A 26,456-nucleotide genomic window follows, 5' to 3' on the forward strand; every position below is an offset into this window, starting at 1 on the left:
TAATACATTTGCAAACATTTCTAAAAACCAGTTTTCACTTTGTCATTATGGGGTACTGTGTGTAGATTGATGAGGAACATTTTTAATGTAATCCATTTTAGAATAAGGCTGTAATGTAACAAAATGTGGAAAAAGTCCAGGGGTCTGAATACTTTCCGAATGCACTTTATGTTTGGGGCAAATCCAACACAACACATCACTGAGTAGAAGTCTTCATATTTTCAGGCATGGTATGGGCTGTATCATGTAATGGGTATGCTTGTCATTGGCAAGGACTAGGGAGTTTTTTGGGATAAAAATAAATGTAATACAGCAAAGAACAGGCAAAATCCTATAGGGAAACCTGGTACAGTCTGCTTTCCAACAGACACTGGAAGAGGAATTCACCTTTCAGCAAGACAATAACCTAAATCACAAGGCCAAATCTACACTGGAGTTGCTAACCAAGATGACATTGAATGTTCCTGAGTGGCCTAGTTACAGTGTTGACCTAAATCGGCTTGAAAAGACTTTAAAATGGCTGTCTAACAATGATCAACAACCAACTTGACAGAGCTTGAAGATGTTTTTTATTTTATTATAGGCAAATATTGTACAATTCAGGTGTGAAAAGCTCTTACTTACCCCAAAAGACCCACAGCTGTAATCGCTGCCAAAGGTGATTCTAACATGTATTGACTCAGGGGGTTGAACACTTATTTTATTGAGATATATTAGTGTTTTATTTTTCATAAAGGTTTAATAAATGTTCAAAAAGTTTTTTACAATTAAATCCATTTTAATTCTCGATTGGCGCAGCGGTCTATGGCACAGCATCACAGTGCTTGAGGCGTCACTACAGACCCGGGTTTGATTCCAGGCTGTGTTGCAGCCGGCCGCGACCTTGAGATCCATGAGGCGGCACACAATTGGCCCAGCGTCGTCCGGGTTAGGGGAGGGTTTGGCCCGGCCGGGATGTCCTTGTCCCATCGTGCTCTAGCGACTCCTGTGGCGGGCCGGGCACATGCACGCTGACTTCGGTCGCCAGTTGTGCGGTGTCTCCTACGACCATTGGTGCGGCTGGCTTCCGGGTTAAGCGAGCAGTGTGTCAAGAAGCAGTGCGGCTTGGCAGGGTCGTGTTTCAGAGGACGCATGGCTCTCGACCTTCGCGGCTCCCGAGTTGCAGCAATGGGACAAGACTAACTACCAATTGGATATCACGAAATTGGGGAGAAATCCCTCTTTGTAACACAAGAACATTTTTAAAAAGTCAAGGGTTGTGAATGCTTACTGAAGGCACACACACACCACAGTAAACATTCTCCTCTCGCCTCCTCTCTAGATGTTAACTTCAGAGCGACAGTGCAGCCCGGGGCCTCCATCATCGACATGGTCAATGTGACGACGTCACCCAGCAGCAATGCCACCCCAGAGGGTCTGACTGAGGGGGGGCTGGTGGTCCTGGGCCAGAGGGAAGAGTATGATTACAACTACTTTGCCCTGGTGCTGGGCGTGCCCCTCATCCTGATCATCATCCTGGGCAACGTACTTGTGTGTCTGAGCGTGCTCACTGAGCGCTCCCTGAAGACTGCCACCAACTACTTCATCATCAGCCTGTCTGTGGCCGACCTACTGCTGGCTGTACTGGTGCTGCCCCTCTACGTCTACTCTGAGGTGAGGGAGGAGCGGAGAGTGTGTGTGTATGCTCATTCAAGGGTTTTTCTTTATTTTATACTATTTTCTACATTGTAGAATAATAGTGAAGACATCAAAACTATGAAATAACACATATGGAATCATGTAGTAACCAAAAAAGTGTTAAACAAATCAAAATATATTTTATATTTGAGATTCTTCAAAGTAGCCACCCTTTGCCTTGATGACAGCTTTGCACACTCTTAGCATTCTCTCAACCAGCTTCATGAGGTAGTCATCTGGAATGCATTTCAATTAACAGGTGTGCCTTCTTAATGCGTTTGAGCCAATCAGTTGTGTTGTGACAAGGTAGGGGTGGTATACAGAAGATAGCCCTATTTGGTAAAAGACCAAGTCCATATTATGGTAAGGACAGCTCAAATAAGCAAGGAGAAATGACAGTCCATCATTACTTTAAGACATGAAGGTCAGTCAATCTGGAAAATGTCAAGAACTTTGAAAGTTTCTTCAAGTGCAGTCGCAAAAACCAGCGCACCTGCACCTCATCTCATCACCACCCCTATATAGCCCTGGACTGTTCAGTGTTGTGTTGTGTGTGATTATTAATGTCATGTCGTGTACTCGCTCTTTGTTGTTCTCTTGCGCAGTGTTAAGTAAACCTTTACATTGTTGATTCCTGCGTCTGCGTCCTGCCTCTTCGTATCCTCAGTACTCGTCACAGAATCACACACCTGTCACGAAGATGGATGCAGCAGGTAATCCCCCTGGAGTTTCCCAGCGCCTCGACCAGCACCAGCAGCAGATTGCCCAGCTGAACGCCGCCATGCAGGAAGTGCTCCAAACACTGCATAAAATGACCATCGCTCCGGTTCCACCTCAGGGAGCGGCGAGAGCACCCAGTCCACCTCCTCCTGTGCTATCACCAACGTCTGAGGGACCCCTCGCCCTGCCGGAGCGCTATGACGGGAAAACGACGAAATGTAGAGGCTTCCTGCTACAGGTCTCACTGTATCTGGCGCGTCAGCGTGGGGCATCGCCATAGGAATAAGGCAGGATAACGCTGGTGATTTCGCTACTGAAGGGAAAGGCGCTGGATTGGGCCACGGAAGTCTGGGAAGAAGGTCAGGCCGTGGCGCTTTCCTACTCCACCTTCCTCGCTCGGTTTAGTGCGGTGTTCGATCATCCCATGGAGGTAAAGGACGGGGGTGAGTGTCTCCTCCGGCTACAACCGGGAGAGGAGGCCGCGTTTGAGTACGCCCAGAGCTTTCGCGCGGTGGCGGCGTCTTCCGGCTGGAATGAGCCTCGACGCTCACCCCATCTGTGCTGTGGAAGCCGCCCTGCCTCCGAGTCCTCAACCATGGAGGTGGGCAGCACCCCCTACACCATCACGGACCACAGATCTCCTGGCGGGTCCCTATCTAGGCGGTATGACTCCTGTCGTCGCTCCGTGAGTGTTCCGTCATCACCTGTCACCAAACCATTGTTTTTAGTTCCCCAAACGGTGAATGGCTCTTCCTTCTCTTCGCTTTCCACGGCAATGATAGATTCCGGATCAGCAGGGAACCTTATCGATAGGGAGCTGGTCTCTGAATGGGGGTTTCCCATCGTGCCACTGCCTTCTCCGCTACATGTCACCTCGCTGGACAATAAACCACTTGGATCAGGCACCATTACGGACGTCACTCTCCCCATCACCATCACCATTCCCACACTACTGGAGCACCACGAGGAGCTGTCCTTCCACATCGTCACGTCACCCCTTCACCGGATCGTCTTGGGATTGGCCGGGCTCAGACTACACAACCCCACCATCAATTGGATCATCAAGAGGATCACAGCCTGGTCCCCCTCATGCTGGAGGACCTGCCTGCAGGTGGTTTGTTGTTCCACGTCAGTGGAGAGTCCGGAGTCCGCCCTCCAGCCCAACATTCCACGTGAGTATGCAGATCTCTCCGATGTCTTCTCTGCCTCCAAGGCTAAGTGTCTCCCTCCTCACAGGCCCTGGGACTGCGCCATTGACCTGCTGGAGGGACAACACCCCCCGAAGAGTTGCATTTACTCCCTCTCCATAGTGGAGACTGAGGCCATGGAGAGCACATACGGGCAGCAAAACGGATGAACTCTCGTCAAGCCAGGTGGGCCCAATTTCTTACTCGCTTTCAGTTTATTCTATCCTACTGCCCAGGATCCCAGAATATGAAAGCCGATGCACTCTCCAGGTTGCACCATACCGGAGAAAGGAAGGATCTGGGGGGTCCTATCCTGCCTCCATCTTGGCACCTGTCATTTGGGATGTGGACGAAGACATCCGCCTGGCGGCTCAGGAGGACCCAGCGCCTGCCAACACCCCTCCGGGGCGCGTGTATGTACCCACCAGGGACCGTGACCGCCTGCTGATCTGGGCGCACACCACCCTTACGGCAGGGCACTCCGGTATTACACGCACCCTACATTCTCTCTCACAAAAATATACTGTCACGTCTCCTCCCATTGCTCCCCTCCGGCGCTCTGATTGAGCCACCGGTCTGAGCGCACCACCTCGGCAACACCGGAATGGAAACCCAACGCACCCTAATCACCTCCAGCGCACCTGCACCTCATCATCACATCACCACCCCTATATAGCCCTGGACTGTTCAGTGTTGTGTGTGATTGCTAGTGTCATGTCGTGTACTCGCTCTTTGTTGTTCTCTTGCTCAGTGTTAAGTAAACCTTTACATTGTTGATTGAGACTGCGTGAATCAGGCCTTCATGGTCGAATTGCTGCAAAGAAACCACTGCTAAAGGACACCAATTAGAAGAAGAGACTTGCTTGGGCCAAGAAATACGAGCAATGGACATTAGACCAGTTGAAATTTGTCCTTTGGTCTGATGAGTCCAAATTTGAGATTTTTGGTTCCAACCACCGTGTCTTTGTGAGACGCAGAGTAGGTGAACGGATGATCTCCGCATGTGTGGTTCCCACCGTGAAGCATGGAGGAGGAGGTGTGATGGTGTGGGGGTGCTTTTCTGGTGACACTGTCTGTGATTTATTTAGAATTCAAGGCACACTTAACCAGCATTGCTACCACAGCATTCTGCAGTGATACGCCATCCCATCTGGTTTGCACTTAGTGGGACTATCATTTGTTTTTCAACAGGACAATGACCCAACACACCTCCAGGCTGTGTAAGGTCTATTTGACCAAGAAGGAGAGTGATGGAGTGCTGCATCAGATGACCTGACCTCCACAATCACCCGACCTCAACCCAATTGAGATGGTTTGGGATGAGTTGGACCGCAGAGTGAAGGAAATGCAGCCAACAAGTGCTCAGCATATATGTGGGAACTCCTTCAAGACTGTAGGAAAAGCATTCCAGTTGAAGCTGGTTGAGAGAATGCCAAGAGTGTGCAAAGCTGTCATCAAGGCAAAGGGTGGCTACTTTGAAGAATCTAAAATCTAAAATATATTTTGATTTGTTTAACACTTTTTTGGTTACTACATGGTTCCATATGTGTTATTTCATAGTTTTGATGTCTTCACTATTATTCTACAATGTAGAAAATAGTAAAAAATTAACTTTTGACTGGGACTGTATGTGTGTGTGTATTTATGTGTTTGTGTGTGTGTGTGTGTGACCTTCCCACCATGACCTTTTAAATTGAAGAAACACATATACATACACAATTACCTGCCCTGTCTGTCTCTTCGTGTAACACCCTGGCTCTGGGACTCTATATGTTGAGCCAGGGTGTGTTCTTTCTATGTGGTGTATTTCTATGTTGGGAGTTCTAGTTTGTTTATTTCTATGTTGGCCTGAGTGACTCCCAATCAGAGGCAACGAGTGTCAGCTTTTGGCTGGTTGTCTCTGATTGGGAGCCATATTTAAACTGTCTGTTTTTCCCTTTGTGTTTGTGGGTTCTTGTTCCGTGTTGGTCTATGTTACCTAGGACGTTACGAGTCGTTTGTTGTTTTTGTTTACTGTCCGTGTTTATCGCTAATGATAAATAAACATGTTCGTTCATCACGCTGCGCCTTGGTCCTCCTCTCTTGACGACGATCGTGACAGAAGAACCCACCATACAAGGACCAAGCAGCGTGTCCAGGAGCAGGCAGACTGGACATGGGAGGAAGCGCCGGGAAAGGAGATGGAGAGGTTGGCGATGGCCCAGGTGGGCAAATCGTGGTCCTGGGAGGACATGCTCGGGGGCAAAGGGCCATGGGCTAGGATTAAGGCCCTGGCGAGAGAGGAGCAGCGGCGTCAGCAGTGTCATCGTCGGACAGACGAGAGGCAACCCCAAAAAAAATTTAGGGGGGGGCACACGGCATGGGCGGCTGGGCAGCAGGAGGCTGCCACAGGGCGATTTGGAGAGGAGGCCACCGGGTTTGGGGGGCCAGAAGGCAGGTTGGCGGAGCCTGGATGGAGAGCGGAACCAACTTCCCGTACTCAGGCATGGCAGCATGGGACTGGGCAGGTTCCGCGGTATGCGGAGCGGCGTTCTGTGCCACGAGTGGTCCGGCATAGTCCTGTACGTCCTGTGCGAGCACCCCGCACGTGTTGTGCGAAGGTGGGCATGCAGCCAGGACGGAGTGTGCCGGCTCAGCGCTCGTGGCCTCCAGTGCCTCTCCTCGGTCCCGGATATCCTGCGCCAGTGTCACGTGCTGTTATGCCAGTACGGGTACACAGCCCTGTACGTCCTGTGCTGATGCCTCACACAGAGTGTGTGAGGGTAGGCATTCAGCCAGGACGGGTTGTGGCAGCTCTTCACTCCAGGTCTCCTATCCGTCTCCACAGCCCGGCCCGGCCTGTCCCTGCTCCTCGCACCAAGCCTACGGTGTGCGTCGCCAGCCCGGTCCGGCCTGTCCCTGCTCCTCGCACCAAGCCTACGGTGTGCGTCGCCAGCCCGGTCCGGCCTGTCCCTGCTCCACGCACCAAGCCTACGGTGTGCGTCGCCAGCCCGGTCCGGCCTGTCCCTGCTCCTCGCACCAAGCCTACGGTGTGCGTCGCCAGCCCGGTCCGGCCTGTCCCTGCTCCACGCACCAAGCCTACGGTGTGTGTCGCCAGCCCGGTCCGGCCTGTCCCTGCTCCTCGCACCAAGCCTACGGTGTGCGTCGCCAGCCCGGTCCGGCCTGTTCCTGCCACTCGCACCAAGCCTACGGTGTGCGTCGCCAGCCCGGCCCTGCCTGTTCCTGCCACTCGCACCAAGTCTACGGTGCGCGTCGCCAGCCCGGCCCGGCCTGTTCCTGCCACTCGCACCAAGCCAGGGGTGCGAGTCGTCAGCCTGGTCCGGCCTGTCCCTGCTCCTCGCACCAAGCCTACGGTGTGCGTCGCCAGCCCGGTCCGGCCTGTTCCTACTCCACGCACCAAGCCAGGGGTGCGCATCGTCAGCCCGGTCCGGCCCGTTCCTACTCCACGCACCAAGCCAGGGGTGCGAGTCGTCAGCCCGGTCCGGCCCATTCCGGCTCCACGCACCAAGCCAGGGGTGCGCGTCGTCAGTCCAGCACAACCCGTGCCTGGGTCACCGGTGCCTGGTAAGGTACCGGTCAACTGCTCCACTACGGAGCTGAAGCTAACCGCTCCTGCTACGTCCAGTTCAGCTCCAGCCAGCGGGGCCAGACCGGACCAGGGGCGCTATGGGGGGTTTATTGGAGGGTGGTGGGCAAGGCCGGAGCCAGAACCGCCGCCGAGGAGGAATGCCCACCCAGCCCTCCCCTGTTTTGCTCTAGTTGAGGCGCGGTCGCAGTCCGCGCCTTTAGGGGGGGGGTACTGTAACACCCTGGCTCTGGGACTCTATATGTTGAGCCAGGGTGTGTTCTTTCTATGTGGTGTATTTCTATGTTGGGAGTTCTAGTTTGTTTATTTCTATGTTGGCCTGAGTGACTCCCAATCAGAGGCAACGAGTGTCAGCTTTTGGCTGGTTGTCTCTGATTGGGAGCCATATTTAAACTGTCTGTTTTTCCCTTTGTGTTTGTGGGTTCTTGTTCCGTGTTGGTCTATGTTACCTAGGACGTTACGAGTCGTTTGTTGTTTTTGTTTACTGTCCGTGTTTATCGCTAATGATAAATAAACATGTTCGTTCATCACGCTGCGCCTTGGTCCTCCTCTCTTGACGACGATCGTGACACTTCGTAGTTTAAAGTCCACTGCTGACAGGACTGACAACTTGTTAACCTGGTGTTGTTGTTGTTGTTTCTGTGTGTCCCAGTTCCTGGGTGGTATCTGGACCCTGAGCACATACATCTGTGATGCTCTGATGACCATGGACGTCATGCTGTGCACCGCCTCCATCCTCAACCTGTGTGCCATCAGTGTGGACAGGTGAGTCTTTCAGTTTCAACTTCACCTGGACACTATGGTAACACATGGCTGTCAGTTCACACTAGTTTTCAATACCACACCTGTTCCTCTCTGACCTGTCAAGTTACGGTACACTGGACTCTGAAACCTAGTAACACCACATGTCCACTCACAGGGCACAAACTGGTTGAATCAACTTTGTTTCAGTGTAATTTGTCAACATGACGTGACGTGAAATATACGTGGAAAATACATTGGATTTGAAAAAAGTAATTAACTGTTGTTTTGAGGGTGAAATTTCTACCACAGGATTATGTCATCATGATAACCAAATTTCAACATAGGGTACCTTTAAAACAATGTCAGATCTTCAACGTTATATCCACTATCAGAAGTTTAAAAAAAACTATAGGCTGGGCAGCACCTCCTGGCTCCTACTGGATAATTGATCTATCTACAGCTACCCTTTGGTCTCCCATCTAGGGTTTTTGTCATAGGGTGCTGAAGGTGGGTGTGGTGTATGAATCAGGCGCAGGACGCAGAGGCTCAGTCCAAAGACTTTAGTGCAATATTCACACAAAACAAAAGCACAATAAGCCTGAAGGCGAATACAAGGCGCACACAGGCGACAAAATAAACGGCGCACAAAACATGTGCAAAGTAACCACTCCAAAACACTGGAGGGAAATAGTAGCTCCAACACGTAACAGAAGCGCAATCACACACAAACACAGACACACACAACGAGAACTAAATAGAACACTAACGAGGACTAACTAGACACAGGTGTACAACATTAAGACCAAACCAAACGAACATGAAACATAGATCGGTGGCAGCTAGTACTCCGGGGACGACGACCGCCGAAGCCTGCCCGAACCAGGAGGAGGAGCAGCCTCGGCCGAAACCGTGACAGTTTTAACCAAGCCCAGCTATCATATTTGTCACTGACTATTACCAATGTGCTATCGTGAGAATGATTGCTTAGAGATGTCCACTTAAAAAAACGAAATAGATTCACTGTTGCTATCGAAGTCATTCCAAAGGGTAGGTTGAGCAGAGCAAATTAAATGTAACCATACTCTTATCATTCAAATATCATAAATCATGCTATTTAGGCCTATAAGCTATAGGTTTTGCAAAGTCATCAACAGCTATTGTTTTATTTCAACCCAGAATTCAACAAAAAATAGACAATACAATAGGCCTAGGGTTTATCCAATCCAAAACAGCCACTGTCCTCTGCATACTTCACTGCTGTGTTGGCCTGTTTGAAGTCCATTCATGTTAAATTGATGTGTTTATGTATTTTAAATGTAGACTTTGTCATTCGCTTTGATCCGTGTCCCTGCAGGCACATCGTCATGGTGGCAGTAGTGCCCCTGAAGTACAACAGGTGTGCTCCATGTATTTCAAATGTATTTTATCCCCTATGACATGTGTGTCCCTGCAGGTACATAGCGGTGGTGGTGCCCCTGAAGTACAACAGGAACCAGTTCAGCCTGCGGCAGCTGGTCCTCATTACGGCCACCTGGGTTCTCTCCCTGGGCGTCGCCAGTCCTGTCATCTTCGGCCTCAACCAGGTGCCGGGCCGCGACCCCACCGTGTGCAAGCTGGAGAACGACAGTTTCGTGGTTTACTCCTCCGTGTGCTCCTTCTTTGTGCCTTGCCCCGTCATGCTCTTCCTGTACTACTGGATGTTCCGGGGGTTGAGACGCTGGAGCTCAGGCAGGAGCCGCTCCCAACTGACGAGGGGAGGAAAACGGAGCCTGTCCCTGCGCCTCAGCTCCGCCTTGCAGAGGGAGAACGCAGGGGACAGGGCGGGGGCCAAGGAGAAGGTGGTGTACCTCATACCTACAGGGCTCAGCCCGATGTCACCGTCGGTTGTATCGATGGCGTCGCCCACGGCGACCCTGGGGGTGGAGGACAAGCAGCAGGATGGTGTGGGGGCGGGTTTGGCGGAGAGCGACCCCATGACTACCCAGATGGACAGCGTTTCGGACGCAGACCCCACGGAGAGGCCGCCTAGGCAGGGGAAGAGCCTGAAGGAGAATGGGCTGGCCCACACTAAGGCCACCAAGAGGGGGCGCTGCAACAGCAAGAGTAGCAGAGTGAGTGGGAGGGAGCGCAAAGCCATGAAGGTCCTTCCTGTTGTAGTTGGTAGGTATGTGTACGTGTGTGTGTGTGTGTGTGTACATGCATGTGTCTTCCAAGGTCTAATATTTACACAAATCATATCAACAAAGCACATTTAGCATTGTTGGGGTAAGAAAAAAGGGGGTTGCGGTGAACTTAAATAGTATGAATTACATAAACATGGGGGTGCATGGAAATGAGGGGTTCCCCCACTGTGAGCAGAATACATAACCTCATAATCTGCAGATGATTGTTGACACATCAACTAGGATTAAAGCGCAGGGCAATTTGTGATTGTTGCTGTTTTGGTAATCAGTGCCTGCATTGGAGGGTGAGTGGTTTCACCTCTTCTCTGAGTATAGGGTTAGGGTTAGTATATCCAGCTTCTCAAGCTCCATTTCAGCGTGCTTCTATATATAGCTAGAGCACTCCAACTCTCTCCAAGAGTGATAAGAATTATTTTTGTCTTCATTTGTTGCTGTCTAATTTGTTTTTTGCTAGCTAGGGCAATTTACTTTACGTACTCTCCTCCCTTTCTGCATAGTATGACTCTCACTGTCCCCTTTCCTCCCGGGCCAGCTCGGCCCTATCCTTCTGCTCAGTGGCTGAGTAACTCAGGTGAGCAACAATGGAGAAAAATTTACTTCTGGAGGACCTATCATCCTTTCACTCCCTCCTCTCTACCTTCACTTCCCATGTAGCCGCTGCTAACACCACTTTCTATATCTCCAGATTTCAAGCTTCTGCCTCTAACCCTAGGAAACTCTTTGCCACCTTCTCCTCCCTCCGTAATCCTCAAACCCCATCCCCCCCTCTCTGCGGAAGACTTTGTCAACCCCTATGAAAAGAAGGTAGACGATATCCGCTCCTCATTCACTCAGCCTATTGAGTCCACTTGTCCCACTCACACTGAACTACCTTACGCCTTGACCTCTTTCTCCCCTCTCTCTCCAGATTAAATAATAGTGACGTCTGTCCACCTGACAACCTACCCACTCGACCCCATCCCGTCCTCCCTTCTCCAGACCATCTCATTCCTAACTTCCCTCATCAACTCATTCCTGAACACTGGCTGCGTCCCCTTTGACTTCAAAAGTGGCCAGAGTCGCTCCCCTCCTCAAGAAACCAACACTCAACCCCTCTGACATCAAACATTACAGACCGGTATCCCTTCTTTATTTTCTTTCCAAAACACTTGAGCAAGCTGTCTCTGACCAACACACTCGTTATCTCTCTCAGAACGATCTTCTTAACCAGTCAGGCTTCAAGACGGATCACTCAACCGAGACCTCTCTCCTCTGTGTCACGGAGGCTCTCCGCACTTCCAAAGCTGACTCTCTCCTCTGGCCTCATCCTCCTAGATCTATCTGCTGCCTTGGACAGAGTGAACCACCCTCTCAGCGCTGGGCGTCTCAGGCGCTGCACACTCTTGGATTGCATCCTACCTGGCAGGCCGCTCCTACCAGGTGACGTGGAGAGGATCTGTGTCTGCACCACGTGCTCTCACTACTGGTGTCCCCCAGAACTTGATTCTAGGCCCTCTCCTCTTCTCTCTATATACCAAGTCAGTCAGCTCCGTCATATCCTCACATGGTCTCTCCTATCATTGCTATGCGTATGACACTCAAGTACTTTTCTCCTGCCCCCCTTCCTTCTGTTCGCCGAAAGGCATGTGGGAGACTCCCCAAACATATGGAAGAAGGTACTCTGGTCAGATGAGACTAAAATGGAGCTTTTTGGCCATCAAGAAAAACGCTATGTCTGGCGCAAACCCAACACCTCTCATCACCCCGAGAACACCACAGTGAAGCATGGTGGTGGCAGCATCCTGCTGTGGGGATGTTTTTTATCGGCAGGGACTGGGAAACTGGTCAGAATTGAAGGAATGATGGAATGGCGCTAAATACAGGGACATTCTTGAGGGAAACCTGTTTCAGTCTTTCAGAGATTTGAGACTGGGACGGGTGTTCACTTTCCAGCAGGACAATGACCCTAAGCATATTGCTAAAGCAACACTCGAGTGGTTTAAGGGGAAACATTTAAATGTCTTGGAATGGCCTAGTCAAAGCCCAGACCTCAATCCAACTGAGAATCTGTGGTATGACTTAAAGATTGTTGTACACCAGCGGAACCCATCCAACTTGAAGGAGCTGGAGCAGTTTTGCCTTGAAGAATGGGCAAAAATCCCAGTGGCTAGATGTGCCAAGCTTATAGAGACATACCCCAATAGACTTGCAGCTGTAATTGCTGCAAAAGGTGGCTCTATAAAGTATTGACTTTGGAGGGGATGAATAGTTATGCACGCTCAAGTTTTCTGTTTTTTTGTCTTATTTATTGTTTGTTTCACAAAAACAAAAAATATTTTGCAACTTCAAAGTGGTAGGCATGTTGTGTAAATCAAATGATACAACCCCCCCAAAAATCTATTTTAATTCCAGGTTGTAAGGCAACAAAATAGGAAAAATGGCAAGGGGGGTGAATACTTTCGCAAGTGTTTTTACTGATATCAATTTTGTTTATGAATTATTAAGTGATTAAAACTTGTGTAACGGAAAATTCAGAAAAATAGTAGAGTATAGTTCAGTACTGTACAGTAGAGTAAAGTTCAGTAGACAGTAGAGCACATTAGGGTTGAGTACACTATAATGTACTGTATTGTACTGTACAGTACTGAACTCTACTGTACTTTACTGTACTCTACTGAACTATACTCTACTTTACTGTACTCTACTGTTCTATGCTGTACTGTACTGTACTGTACTCTACTGAGCTCTACTGTGCTGATGTCCAAACTTGTGAAACATAGACATCTATGATTGGTTTAGATTTGGTCCGGACCAACCAAATTTGGTCTTGTTTGGGGGCAGAGGTCATTAAAATAATAGCCAGTGTGTAGAATAATACCCAAATATGCAAAGGAGGATATTACATATTTATATTTTTGTGTACCTATTTAGGATATGTCACGATAAAGAGAATGACATTCATATCCATAATTATGCATTTCTGTGAGTACAAATCAGGGACCCATGATGAATTCCGTTACCGCAATTCCGTTACCGGGTGTAAATCACTTCACTTACTGTAGTTAAATAACCAATAAATAGATTTTGATTAATTATTTTTTCCCCCTCATCAATCTACACACAATAACCCATATTGACAAAGCAAAAACAGGTTTTTAGAAATGTTTGCTAATTTATTTATTTAAAAAAACAGAATATCACATTTACATAAGTATTCAGACCCTTTACTCAGTACTTTGTTGAAGCACCTTTGGCAGCAATTACAGCCTTGAATCTTCTTGGTTATGACGCTACAAGATTGGCACAACTGTATTTGGGGAGTTTCTCCCATTCTTTGCAGATCCTCTCAAGCTCTGTCAGGTTGGATGGGGAGCGTTGCTGCACAACTATTTTCAGGTCTCTCCAGAGATATTTGATCGGGTTCAAGTCCGGGCTCTGGCTGGGACATTCAAGGACATTCAGAGACTTGTCCCGAAGCCACTCCTGCGTTGTCTTGGCTGTGTGCTTAGGGTCGTTGTCCTGTTGGAAGGTAAACCTTTGCCTTCCAAGGATCTCTCTGTACTTTGTTCTGTTCATCTTTGCCTCGATCCTGACTTGTCTCCCAGTCCCTGCCGCTCAAAAACATCCCCACAGCATGATGCTGCCACCACCATGCTTCACCGTAGGGATGGTGTCATGTTTCCTCCAGATGTGACGCTTGGCATTCAGACCAAATAGTTCAGTCTTGGTTTCATCAGACCACAGAATCTTGTTTCTAATGGTCTGACAGTCTTTAGGTATCTTTTGGCAATATCCAAACGGGCTGTCATGTGCCTTTTACTGAGGATTGGCTTCCGTCTGGCCACTCTACCATTAAGACCTGATTGGTGGAGTGCTGCAGAGATGGTTGTCCTCCTGGAAGGTTCTCCCATCTCCACAGAGGAACTCTAGAGCTCTGTCAGAGTAACCATCGGGTTCTTGGTCACCTCCCTGACCAAGGCCCTTCTCCCCCGATTGCTCAGTTTGGCCGGGCAGCCAGCTCTAGGAAGAGTCTTGGTGGTTCCAAACTTCTTCCATTTAAGAATGATGGAGGCCACTGTGTTCTTGGGGACCTTCAATGCTGCAGAATGTTTTGGTACCCTTCCCCAGGTCTGTGCCTCGACACAATTCCATCTCAGAGCTCGACAGACAATTCCTTCGACCTCATGGCTTGGTTTTTGCTCTGACATGCACTGTCAATTGTGGGACCTTATATAGACAGGTGTGTGCCTTTCCAAGTCATGTCCAATCAATTGAATTTACCACTGGTGGACTCCAATCAAGTTGTAGAAACATCTCAAGGGTGATCAATGGGAACAGGATGCACCTGAGCTCAATTTCGAGTCACATAGCAAAGGGTCTGAATACTTATGTTTTCGCTTTGTCATTATGGTGTATCGTGTGTAGATTGCTGAGGATTTTTATTTATTTAATCAATTTTAGAATAAGGCTGTAACGTATCAAAATGTGGAAAAAGTCAAGGGGTCTGAATACTTTCCGAAGGCACTGTATTCCTGTATAGAATTTTCAATAAATTTACTAAAATGTCTAAAAACATGTTCTCACTTTGTCATTATGGGGTATTGTGTGTAGATGATGTCATAGTATGCACGACAGTGTTAGGTGATTTCATAAAGCAGTACGTTCGTCAGTTATCTCTAGGCATTCTGGTCAGAAGGGCATTAAAACAACTTACTTAGAAAAGTACTCCTCTGACTGGACATTCACATTATATTACATGGTGTCAGAAGTGGGATGACAAGCTCACATCCTACTAAGAAAGTGGACTATGGCAAAGTTTGACCCACTGCAAAACTTTAGCTTTGATAAACCGACAGAATGATGGATTGGAAACAGTTTTACGAGATTCAGAACCGCGACCAAGTTTGATCAGGAAGACGGCGATGTGCAGGTCAGTTCCCTCATATATGCCATGGGCAGCGAGGCAGAGAACATTTTCAAATCGTTCACCTCTGCATCAGAGGATGAGAAAGCAGACTTTGATATTGTCATGAGGAAATATAATTAATTCTGTTTTCCCAAACGGAATGTTATTCACAAACGTGCCTGTTTTTATCAACGAGTACAGCAACCTGGGAAAAAGACAGAGACATTTATCAGAGCCCTTTAGGAGCTTTCAGAGCATTATGACTTTGGTGCGAAAAGAGATCAGCATATTCGGGACCGAATTGTCGTGGGCATACTGGATAAAGGACTGTCTCGCAAACTGCAGTTGATGGCAGATCTCACGTTAGCAACTACTATACAAACAGTCCATCAGTCAGAGGAAGTTAGCATGCAAGTAAGCCAGCAGGGAGAAGCTGCGTGCGCTGTGCAGGAGATTGCAAGGGGGCACAAGAAGAATGCAAAATGGTGCAATGAGAACAGAGATTCAAAGGACATGGAGCGTGCAGAAGGAAAATGCAGCCAGTGTGGGAAAATGCAACATAAAAAGCCACAAAATGTCCAGCTTTCAAGTTGACATGCAACACATTTCAGAAAACAGGACATTGGGAAAGAATGTGTCACACAAAACCAGTTAGTGAAGTTACAGAACATAATGACCAGGCATCATATTTTTTCGGATCCATTACCGATAGGAGTGATGACCTATGGACAGTGCAATTTGTCATTGGTGCAACACCTGTACACTTTTAAATTGACACTGGAGCAGATGCTAGTATAATGTGTGAAGAGACATTTGATATGCTCATTCAAGAGAAAACATTGCAGTCATCTATCATTACTCTGTGCAGTCCTGGGGGCCAGTTGAATTGTTTCGGGCAATTTCAAACGAGCGCCACATACAAAGAAAAGCACTACTCCTTCCCAGTATATGTCGTTCAGGGACATAGTGTGAACAACTTACTCAGCCGGACAACAGCAGCCGAGATTGGCCTGGTGAAACGCATCGAAGAGGTTCATGACGCATTTGGAGAACATGGCTTGCTCAACACAGAGCCAGTGAAAATACAACTGAAAGAGAACACACAGCCATATGCAGTGCACACAGCGCACACAATCCCAATATGCAGAAGGTGAAAGAGGAGCTGTGGAGGATGGAGGAAAATGACATTGTGGAGAAGGTTTTGCAGCAAACAGATTGGTGTGCACCCATTGTGCCTGTCTGGAAGAAAAAATGAAAAGTACGGATATGTGTGGGTTTGAAAAAGCTTACTGAAGCGGTGAAAAGAGAACGGTTCATCCTAACACCTCAGAGGAGATACTCGCAAAGCTGAGCGGAGCCAAAGTATTCTCAACAAAGGGATGCGGCAAGTGGGTTTTGGCAAATACCCCTACACTGTGACAGCAGAAAGTTGGCAACCTTTATTACACCTTTTGGCAGGTATTGTTTCTGCCGTCTGCCATTTGGGATCTCGAGCCCTCCAGAAATCTTCCTAAGGAAAATTATGGAGACATTGCAAGGCCTTGAGGGAGTCGCCATTTTTATGGATGACATTTTGGTATAAGCAAATACTATAGAGGAGCACGACGAGTGACTAAAAAGAGTCCTGCAGAAGATCGAGTCAACCGGACTAAAGTTGAACAGAGAAAAGTGTGTCCTCAGGCAAACACAGCTACGCTTCCTGGGATATCTCATTGACCCATCAGGAGTCAGGTCTGATTCAGAGAAAGTGTAGGCCATCAGGCAGCTTTCCCCACCAGAGAACTTGCCGGAGCTGAAGAGAGTTCTTGGGATGGTTAAATACCTAGGGAATTATATCCCCAACATTTCCACAGTGGGTCAACCACTGCATGAGCTCCTGAGGTCAAAGACGGTGAGGACATGGGATCACGCACAGCAGGCGACGTTCCAGCACCTCAAAGAACTTCTGACGACTTCCCCAGTCCTGACGTTCTATGACAGCAACAGAGCCATCGCAGTCTCAGCAGACGCAAGCAGCTTTGGGATTGGCGGTGTACTACTACAGCTCCATGGAGAGGAGTGGAAGCCAGTGGCGTAATGCTCAAAGTGGCTCACGGAGGCAGAAACCAGATACGTGCAGATCAAAAAGGAGTGTCTGGCGAGTGTTTGGGCCTGTGAGAAGTTCGGGAAATATCTGTACGGCCTGGAGGACTTCAAGCTAGTGACATACCACAAGCCCTTGGTACCACTAATGAACAGCAAAGACTTGGATAATGTGCCTTTACGGTGCCAGAAACTACTCATGCAGCTTATGAGGTTCAAACCCACAGCGGAGTACGCGCCAGGCAAAACCTTGGTCGTGGAGTACACTCTGTCAAGGAGCCTGTTGACACTCACAGAAAAGGAAACAGGCACACACACGGACGTGGAGTGTTACATAGCAGCCGTAATCAACAACATACCTTTTACGCAGACAAAAATGGAGAGCATCAGAGTTGCCACTGCAGCAGATGATAAACTACAGACAGTAATCAAGTACATCAGGTCAGGCTGGCCTGAACATGCGAGTAAAACCCCAGTCACAGTCAGAGATTTTTTTTCAGTGAAAAGTGAACTGTCAGAGTAGTACCACAGACATTATTGACAGAATACACGATGGACATCAATGTCTGACTAAATGCAGAGAGAGGGCCAACGCCTCAGTATGGTGGCCGGGGATCACATCAGAGGGAAGGAGGTTCTCACCCAAGATTTGACAGTACATGGCCCCGTCCATCATCCCTTTGATGCGGTGAAGTTGTCCTGTCCCCTTAACAGAAAAACACCCCCAAAGCATAATGTTTCCACCTCCATGTTTGACGGTGGGGATGGTGTTCTTGGGGTCATAGGCAGCATTCCTCCTCCTCCAAACACGGCGAGTTGAGTTGATGCCAAAGAGCTCGATTTTGGTCTCATCTGACCACAACACTTTCACCCAGTTCTCCTCTGAATCATTCAGATGTTCATTGGCAAACTTCAGATGGGCCTGTATATGTGCTTTCTTGAGCAGGGGGACCTTGCGGGCGCTGCAGGATTTCAGTCCTTCACTGCGTAGTGTGTTACCAATTGTTTTCTTGGTGACTATGGTCCCAGCTGCCTTGAGATCATTGACAAGATCCTCCCGTGTAGTTCTGGGCTGATTCCTCGCCGTTCTCATGATCATTGCAACTCCACGAGGTGAGATCTTGCATGGAGCCCCAGGCCGAGGGAGATTGACAGTTATTTTGTGTTTCTTCCATTTGCGAATAATCGCACCAACTGTTGTCACCTTCTCACCAAGCTGCTTGGTGATGGTCTTGTAGCCCATTCCAGCCTTCCATCTGATTGATTGATTGCTTCTGTGGACAGGTGTCTTTTATACAGGTAACAAGCTGAGACTAGGAGCACTCCCTTTAAGAGTGTGCTCCTAATCTCAGCTCGTTACCTGTATACAAGACAACTGGGAGACAGAAATCTTTCTGATTGAGAGGGGGTCAAATACTTATTTCCCTCATTCAATTTATAACATTTTTGACATGCGTTTTTCTGGATTTTTTTGTTGTTATTCTGTCTCTCACTGTTCAAATAAACCTACCATTAAAATTATAGACTGATCATTTCTTTGTCAGTGGGCAAACATACAAAATCAGCAGGGGATCAAATACTTTTTTCCCTCACTGAATCTGATTATATCTGACTACGACTCAAGATTCATTGAGATACTACACATGCCTACAACCACAAGCACACAGATTGCCCTGAAGCTGAAAGGAACCTTTGCACGGTATGGCAGATGAGGTCATTAGTGACAATGGGCCCCAATTCTCTAGTCCCGAGTTCCAAGAAATGGCAAAGCAGCTTGATGTTAAGCACATTACTTCCAGCGCGCACAACCCTCAAGGTAACGGTCACGCAGAAAGGGCAGTGCAGACTGCGAAGAGGATTCTGAAGCAGAAAATCCCACTGGTTGGTCTCATGTGCTACAGATCAACCCCATGCACAACAATGGGAGCAAGCCCAGCAGAGCTCCTCATGGGTAGAATAATCTGAACGACACTCCCAACCTTGGAGAGAAACCTCCAACCTAAGTGGCCCAACAAAAAACACATCAGGCTAAAGGATACAGCAGAAAAGAGGAAACAAGCCTTCTACTACAACCAACGTCACGGGGCGAGACCATTACAGTTGCTACTGCCGGGAGAAACAGTGCTCACCAAGCTCGATCAAGGAGTGGATGACACCTGCAGTGGTAACAGGTGAAAGCACCACACCCAGGTTTTACGTCTTTGAGATGCAGAAAGGAGGAACACTATGACGTAACTGTCGCCACCTCCAAGCAGTGCCTACCCCAACAAAAGGCCTTACGCCTGTCTCTCCTAAAAGAAGAGAAAATAGTGCCAGACAATGGTCAACAAGAGACTGTTTCACCTACCTCGAGTGACAGCACACAGACTGCTGGTCAATGACTTTTACTTACCAGGTCTGGTAGGGTTAGCAAACCAGTTGTCAGACTGGACCTGTAAAGAACAACTATAGAAACCAAGAGACATTGAAAAGAGACACTACAGGTCAATATACTTTTATTTCGGGGGGGGGGGGGGGGGGGGTAAAAAGAAAATGTACATGTGAAATGTTGCATTGCTTTATTGTTCTTTCAAAACCTTTAGCGTAACATTGTTTCTGTTTATTGCTATTCTGAAGTACGGTTGTTTTCATTATGCTTACACTAATTTGTAGAAGACGTTAAAAGGAAAATGTGTTAAAGTTAAAGGGGGAGATGTCATAGTATGCGCAACAGTGTTACGGGATGTTGTAAGGCAGTACGTAAGGCAGTGCTTTCTGGTGAGACGCGCATTAAAACAACTTACCTAGAAAGGTCCTCCATTTTGAATTCAGGCTGTAACACAACAAAATGTGGAATAAGTCAAGGGGTATGAATACTTTCTGAAGGCACTGTATTTAACAGAGTTTTTGGAATAAACGGACACATAAAAAACTGAGGGAGATTTGACCAAACTTCTGTTACCGAACTTTAAATCTGCACAGTTCTTCCAGTACATTTTCAATGTAAATTGTTAAAAGTAGTCCTTGTGCATTGTAGAGTTGTATCGTTGGTTAAACTTTGATATCAATGGTTTTTGTTCGGCATTACATAATAACATGGCATTACAGCAATACAAAACAAGGATCAGACTTTTGCAATCTGAGAACACAGGGGATGGCATCAATATAACAAACCCTGAATGCTTGAAAAGGAAATAATCTCCCAAGTATCACTATTTCTAAAACAAGACATAGAAAGTTGGTTGCAATTTCATTTGAATCCTCCAGAAATGACAGAACAAATAATGCAACAAATATTGTGGTTAAACTCAAATATACTAATTGATAAAAAAAAACATTATTTTTTGAATAAAAAAAAAAAAAAGGTATAATCTTCGTAAATGATATCATAGGTAGGACTAGTGGAGTTATGTCGCACATGCAGCTAACCAAAATATATGGAAAGGTCTGCTCTACCCAAAATTACAACCAAATAATTGCAACATTACCGCAAAAATGGAAGAAGAAAGTGGAAGGGGGGGAAAGTAAGGAACTTGTCTGTCGGCCCTGCATTAAAGACCATAATTGGTTAAAGAAAATTGTGATAAATAAAAAAGTATACCAGTTTAATTTAAGGACCAAAGGATTGACAGCCGTCCCATATAGATTGCAAAATAGTTGGGAAGAGATTTTTGACGTACCGATTCCATGGCACATGGCAAAACGACGGCACATTCAAAACTTAGAATTCTTCAATTTAAATTATACAAAATTCTTGCAACCAATAGAATGTTATTTATATGGGGGATACAATCTTCCCAGCTCTGCAGATTTTGCTGTGAAGAGACAGAATCATTAGATCATTTGTTTCGGTACTGTCCATTTGTAGCTTGTTTTTGGTCACAGGTCCAGGAATGGCTGAAGAATTGCAATATTTACCTGGAGCTAACCCTGCAGATAGCACTACTGGGTGATCTGAAAAGTCATAGTCAATCGATCAATAATATAATAATACTTTTAGCAAAAATGTTTATTTTCAATTTACAATCTGTAGAAACAATGAGAATAGAAAGGTTCAGAACTTTTGTGAAACATCACAGTACAGTTGAAAAATATATGGCAAATAGAAATCCAATATGGATGGTGTTAAGAGATAGATGGAGGTGTTGAATGGAGCTGAAGGTTGGGACTAATAACAACTAATAACAACAAGATAACTAATGTAAAACATACTGTGTCCATAATACGTATTTAGGTTATAGGTTAAGAACTTTTTTGAAAGAGCACAGTTTGAAAGATATGGCATATAGAAGCAAACCGGATGGACGTCATGAAAATGATCGGAGAGGTTGAGGGTAGAGGAAGGACAGGAGTAAAAACAAACAAAATAGAACTATTGTAAAATTGACTGTGTCAATAAAATGTATATAGTATGTATGAGCTGGAAGTAGAGGCCTAAGCGTTGTTGTTCACTAGTTTACTCCAATTAGGGGAGGGGTGGTGGGGTTGGAAAGTAATAAAGGAAATATATATTTAAAAAAAGGATATGTACACTACCAGTCAAAAGTTTGGACACACCTACTCATTCAAGGGTTTTTCTTTATTTTTACTATTTTCTACATTGTTGAATAATAGTGATGTCATCAAAACTATGAAATAACACATATGGAATCATGTGGTAACCAAAAAAGTGCTAAACAAATCAAAATATATTTTATATTTGAGATTCTTCAAATAGCCACCCTTTGCCTTTATGACAGCTTTGCACACTCTTGGCATTCTCTCAACCAGCTTCACCTGGAATGTTTTTCCAACAGTCTTGAAGGAGTTCCCACATATGCTGAGCACTTGTTGGCTGCTTTTCCTTCACTCTGCGGTCCGACTCATCCCAAACCATCTCAATTGGGTTGAGGTCGGGGGATTGTAGAGGCCAGGTCATCTGATGCAGCACTCCATCACTCTCCTTCTTGGTCAAATAGCCCTTACACAGCCTGGAGGTGTGTTGGGTCATTGTCCTGTTGAAAAACAAATGATAGTCCCACTGTAACAATGACGCTGTGAGTTGAGAAGCAGGTGCAGGTGAAATGTTTAATAAAACAACAAACATGAAACGAGACAGCGTAACAGTGGCAATATAGCATGAACACAGGAACCGACTGAGGAATAAACGTAAGGGAGGGACAGATAAAGGGGAGGTAATGAGGAAGGTAATGGAGTCCAGGTGTGAATCACAGTGATCTGCAGGTGCGCGTGATGATGGATGCCAGGTGTGCGTAATGATGAATCCCAGGACCGGTGGTTAGTATTCAGGCGACGTCGCATGCCGGAGGGGAGGAGCAGGAGTAGACGTGACACCCACTAAGCCCAAACCAGATGGGATGGCGTATCGCTGCAGAATACTGTGGTAGCCATGCTGGTTAAGTGTGCCTTGAATTCTAAATAAATCACAGACAGTGTCACCAGCAAAGCACCCCCACACCAAAACACTTCCTCCTCCATGCTTTACGGTGGGAAATACACATGCAGAGATCATCCGTTCACCCACACCGCGTCTCACAAAGACACGGCGGTTGGAACCAAAAATCTCCAATTTGGAATCCAGACCAAAGGACAAATTTCCACCGGCCTAATGTCCATTGCTCGTGTTTCTTGGCCCAAGCAAGTCTCTTCTTCTTATTGGTGTCCTTTAGTAGTGGTTTCTTTGCAGCAATTCGACCATGAAGGCCTGATTCACACAACTCCTGAACAGTTGAGGTTGAGATGTGTCTGTTACTTGAACTCTGTGAAGCATTTATTTGGGCTGCAATTTCTGAGGCTGGTAACTCTAATGAACTTATACTCTGCAGCAGAGGTAACTCCGGGTGTTCCATTCCTGTGGCGGTCCTCATGAGAGCCAGTTTCATCATAGCGCTTGATGGTTTTTGTGACTGCACTTGAAGAAACTTTCAAAGTTCTTGAAATGTTCCGTATTGACTGACCTTCATGTCTTAGAGTAATGATGGACTGTCGTTTCTCTTTGCTTATTTGAGCTGTTCTTAACATAATATGGACTTGGTCTTTTACCAAATAGGGCTATCTTCTGTATACCCCCCCCCTACCTTGTCACAACACAACTGATTTGCTCAAACGCATTAAGAAGGAAATTAATTCCGCAAATTAACTTTTAAGAAGGCACACCTGTTAATTGAAATGCATTCCAGGTAACTACCTCATGAAGCTGGTTGAGAGAATGCCAAGAGTGTGCAAAGCTGTCATCAAGGCAAAGGGTGGCTATTTGAAGAATCTCAAATATAACATATATTTGTATTTGTTTAACACTGTTTTGGTTACTACATGATTCCATATGTGTTATTTCATAGTTTTGATGTCTTCACTATTATTCTACAATGTAGAAAATAGTACAAAATAAGGAAGAACCCTGGAATGAGTAGGTGTGTCCAAACTTTTGACTGGTAGTGTTATATATATATATATATATATATATATATTGCAAAAACATGTATGGGGGATTGGAAGTGATGCAGACAATTACATTGATGGAAGTTACAATCTATCTGCAATATTAAAGCTGATATACCCCCTAAATTTTTTTTGTAAAAATATATATTAAACTGAATGCTTGAAAGAGGCTGCATGCTGAGAAGGGGCTAACATTTTGATTACATGAGAAAAAGGCTCACACTCCGCGGCTATAAATTCAACATTTGAAAACACAGAGAGTTAAAATGCAATGAGGGGAGACTGTGATGTTAGACGGTGTTGATGCTCCACAGGTTTAGCATGATGTGTTTAGCATTATGCTACTGTTGTTGTGAAAATAGAGGAATGAATAATAGCACCCACCACACCATCTCTTCCCACAATGCTGGGTCTGTTTGCTTACTGATGCAGGACCGCATCTATCCACTGACAAACCAACTCCCGCTGTGTCTGAACGGACAAAGCAGAGAGAAATAGAGTCCGTAGTCTATGTGTTGTGGATCTAAGCTGTATCATACCATATGTGTGTGTGCGTGCACAGGTATCAGTGTTGGTGTGTATGCTGAATGAATGATAGGAAAATATGACATACGCACACCCATTGTCTACGTACATCTACACACATCTACTCTGAGCGAGTGGTTCACACCATAACTGGCACAGGCCATGTGTACAGACATAGCTGACTAACTTCACTCAGTGTGACAGCGTTATCATGGCACGTTTGCTGGAAAGGTGATAAAGTGTTACCAGCTAATTAGCTAGCGACCAAATATAGAGTTAACACATGATGTAAGTGTCTGTAAGGCATCATACATTCTGGTAATGCAGCCTGCAGTACAAGCAGAGGATGCTATCTCCTTGGAAACAGCCACTTGATTGCCATCTTCTACCATGGTTCACATGATCTATGCAAACACTTTTTCGTGCCACATGCATCTATTCTACACATCCACACACAGATAATACAAATCCAGTAACTCTATATGGAGTGAGTTACAATCTGCCTGTCATAGACAGCTTTTCCTCAATGGGACATCATATGATATTTACCATCTCACATTATACCAATATACTCGTATAGAAAACAAACAGTAACTCTATATGCAGTGTCTGTCATAAACACCTTTTCCTCAATGTCATATCACATTGATGTTTACTCTCACATTATATTAATATACTGTAGCTATGTATCCCATGCCATGTATTGATTTATTGAAAATACATACTGCTTCACCTTTTCCTCCCTCTTCTTCTCCTCCTCTCCTATTCCACCCTCCTCTCACCTATACCAGGTGTGTTCCTAGCCTGTTGGACTCCTTTCTTTGTGGTACATGTGACCAACGTGCTGTGCGTGTCCTGCAAAATCAGCCCCACTCTGATCTCCGTGGTAACGTGGCTGGGCTACGTCAACAGTGCTGTCAACCCCATCATCTACACTGCCTTCAACGCAGAGTTCCGAAAAGTCTTTCACAAACTTCTCTGCTGTCGAGCATGAGACCTGAGTTCCGAGATCTGGAACCTCTTTGACAAACTACTCATTGAGATAGAACAACAATTATCTTTAAGGTTCAACCTGAGACCTGAATTCTAGAATGTTGCTCTCGGGCATGAGACCTGAATTGAATGATATTTTACAAAACTCCTCGGTTGCTGGATGTGAGAGCGACTTCCTTACCCAAAGAGGTTTTCCTGGATTTAAGTGCTGGCAGAACGTGAGGTTGTCAAAATGGATCAACAATACAGGGGACAACATGACAGGATTCGACTGATGCCTTCGTTGACATATTGTGAACTGAAAGACAGTGGCTCACTGTATCTGATGTTTCAACAATGAAGTTGATACTGTGTGATGGATTTTCCTCCTGTAAAATATTGCCTGGATACAGAAGATGGTAAATACTGTTAATATCATAGCCCAAAGGCATAAAATATGTGAACAATGTGCACATTTAAGAACATGTAACTATTTGATATGTGAGCTTTGATTTCTCTCAGAATTAAATGTTGATGTTATGTATGGTTCTCTGTTTTTATTTAATAATGTGCAGGTTTTCTGTGAAAGTTCATTTTATTTTCTTTAGAATTTACTTTGTCTCCTTTTATCCTGAGGATTTGGGAGACTTTAGGGACATAGGGTCAAGAGGCACTTAAATTATACAACAAACATGACATTTTCTATCTTGTGGATTACGGACATTGCCTGTAGTTAATATCATGAACATTTACGCCACAAAAAGTGACAAATGACAGACTTCAGGGCCAACATTGTGGATAGAACTATTTAAGATGATATCATTTGTAAAGTTATACTATGACCTATTTTGATCAAGTGCTATGAAAGTGCTGTGAATTAACTAAGGTGAATGTGACAAATGTAAACAACTCTCTTTGTCATTGATGGAAAAATAATAAAACATGTTCCATTGTGATGAGGTGTGTAAGAAGGAGTCAGGCGCAGGAGGTAAAATACCGAAGTCCAGAGTTTATCCTGTTTGCATAAATCAAACGCCCCAAGCGTCAAACGAAACTATACAAGGGAAACATCAACCTTGGCAATAACACAGTGAAATGTAGCTCAACCGAGCTATACGCTCTCACAACAAACAATCACTCACAAAGACAAGGGGAACAGAGGGAACACTTATACACAAACTAATTAGGGGAATGAGCACCAGGTGTGTGTGATTGACAAGACATGACAAGTGGAGTGATGAGAATGGGATTGGCAGTAGCTAGTACTCCGGTGACGACGAACGCCGAAACCTGCCCGAACCAGGAGGGGGGGGGGGGGGGGCAGCCTCGGCGGAAGTCGTGACATCCGTATGCCATATTTCCCCTATGTAAGAAACTGAGAACACCAGTCGCAATCAGAATTAAATCATTTGAGCCCAAATTACATAGATACAACTGAGAGTGATAAGGAATGTTGGTCGATTCCCTCATGTCAACAA

General features: G+C 46.1%; 1 protein-coding gene across 1 annotated transcript; it reads left to right on the top strand.

Annotated features, from left to right (window-relative positions):
- Window positions 1-1,368: 1,368 nt before the first annotated feature.
- Window positions 1,369-25,000, top strand: LOC311128925 (D(4) dopamine receptor-like; the record flags this gene model as incomplete). Its single annotated transcript, XM_084161161.1, has 4 exons — window positions 1,369-1,653; window positions 7,823-7,935; window positions 9,368-10,074; window positions 24,798-25,000. The coding sequence occupies 4 exons, from the start codon at window positions 1,369-1,371 to the stop codon at window positions 24,998-25,000; spliced, it is 1,308 nt and encodes a 435-aa protein (XP_084017287.1).
- Between the last annotated feature and the right edge of the window lie 1,456 nt (window positions 25,001-26,456).

This window comes from Coregonus lavaretus, assembly GCF_964263955.1.
Source record: "Coregonus lavaretus genome assembly, chromosome: 5".
Classification (NCBI taxonomy): Eukaryota; Metazoa; Chordata; class Actinopteri; order Salmoniformes; family Salmonidae; genus Coregonus; species Coregonus lavaretus.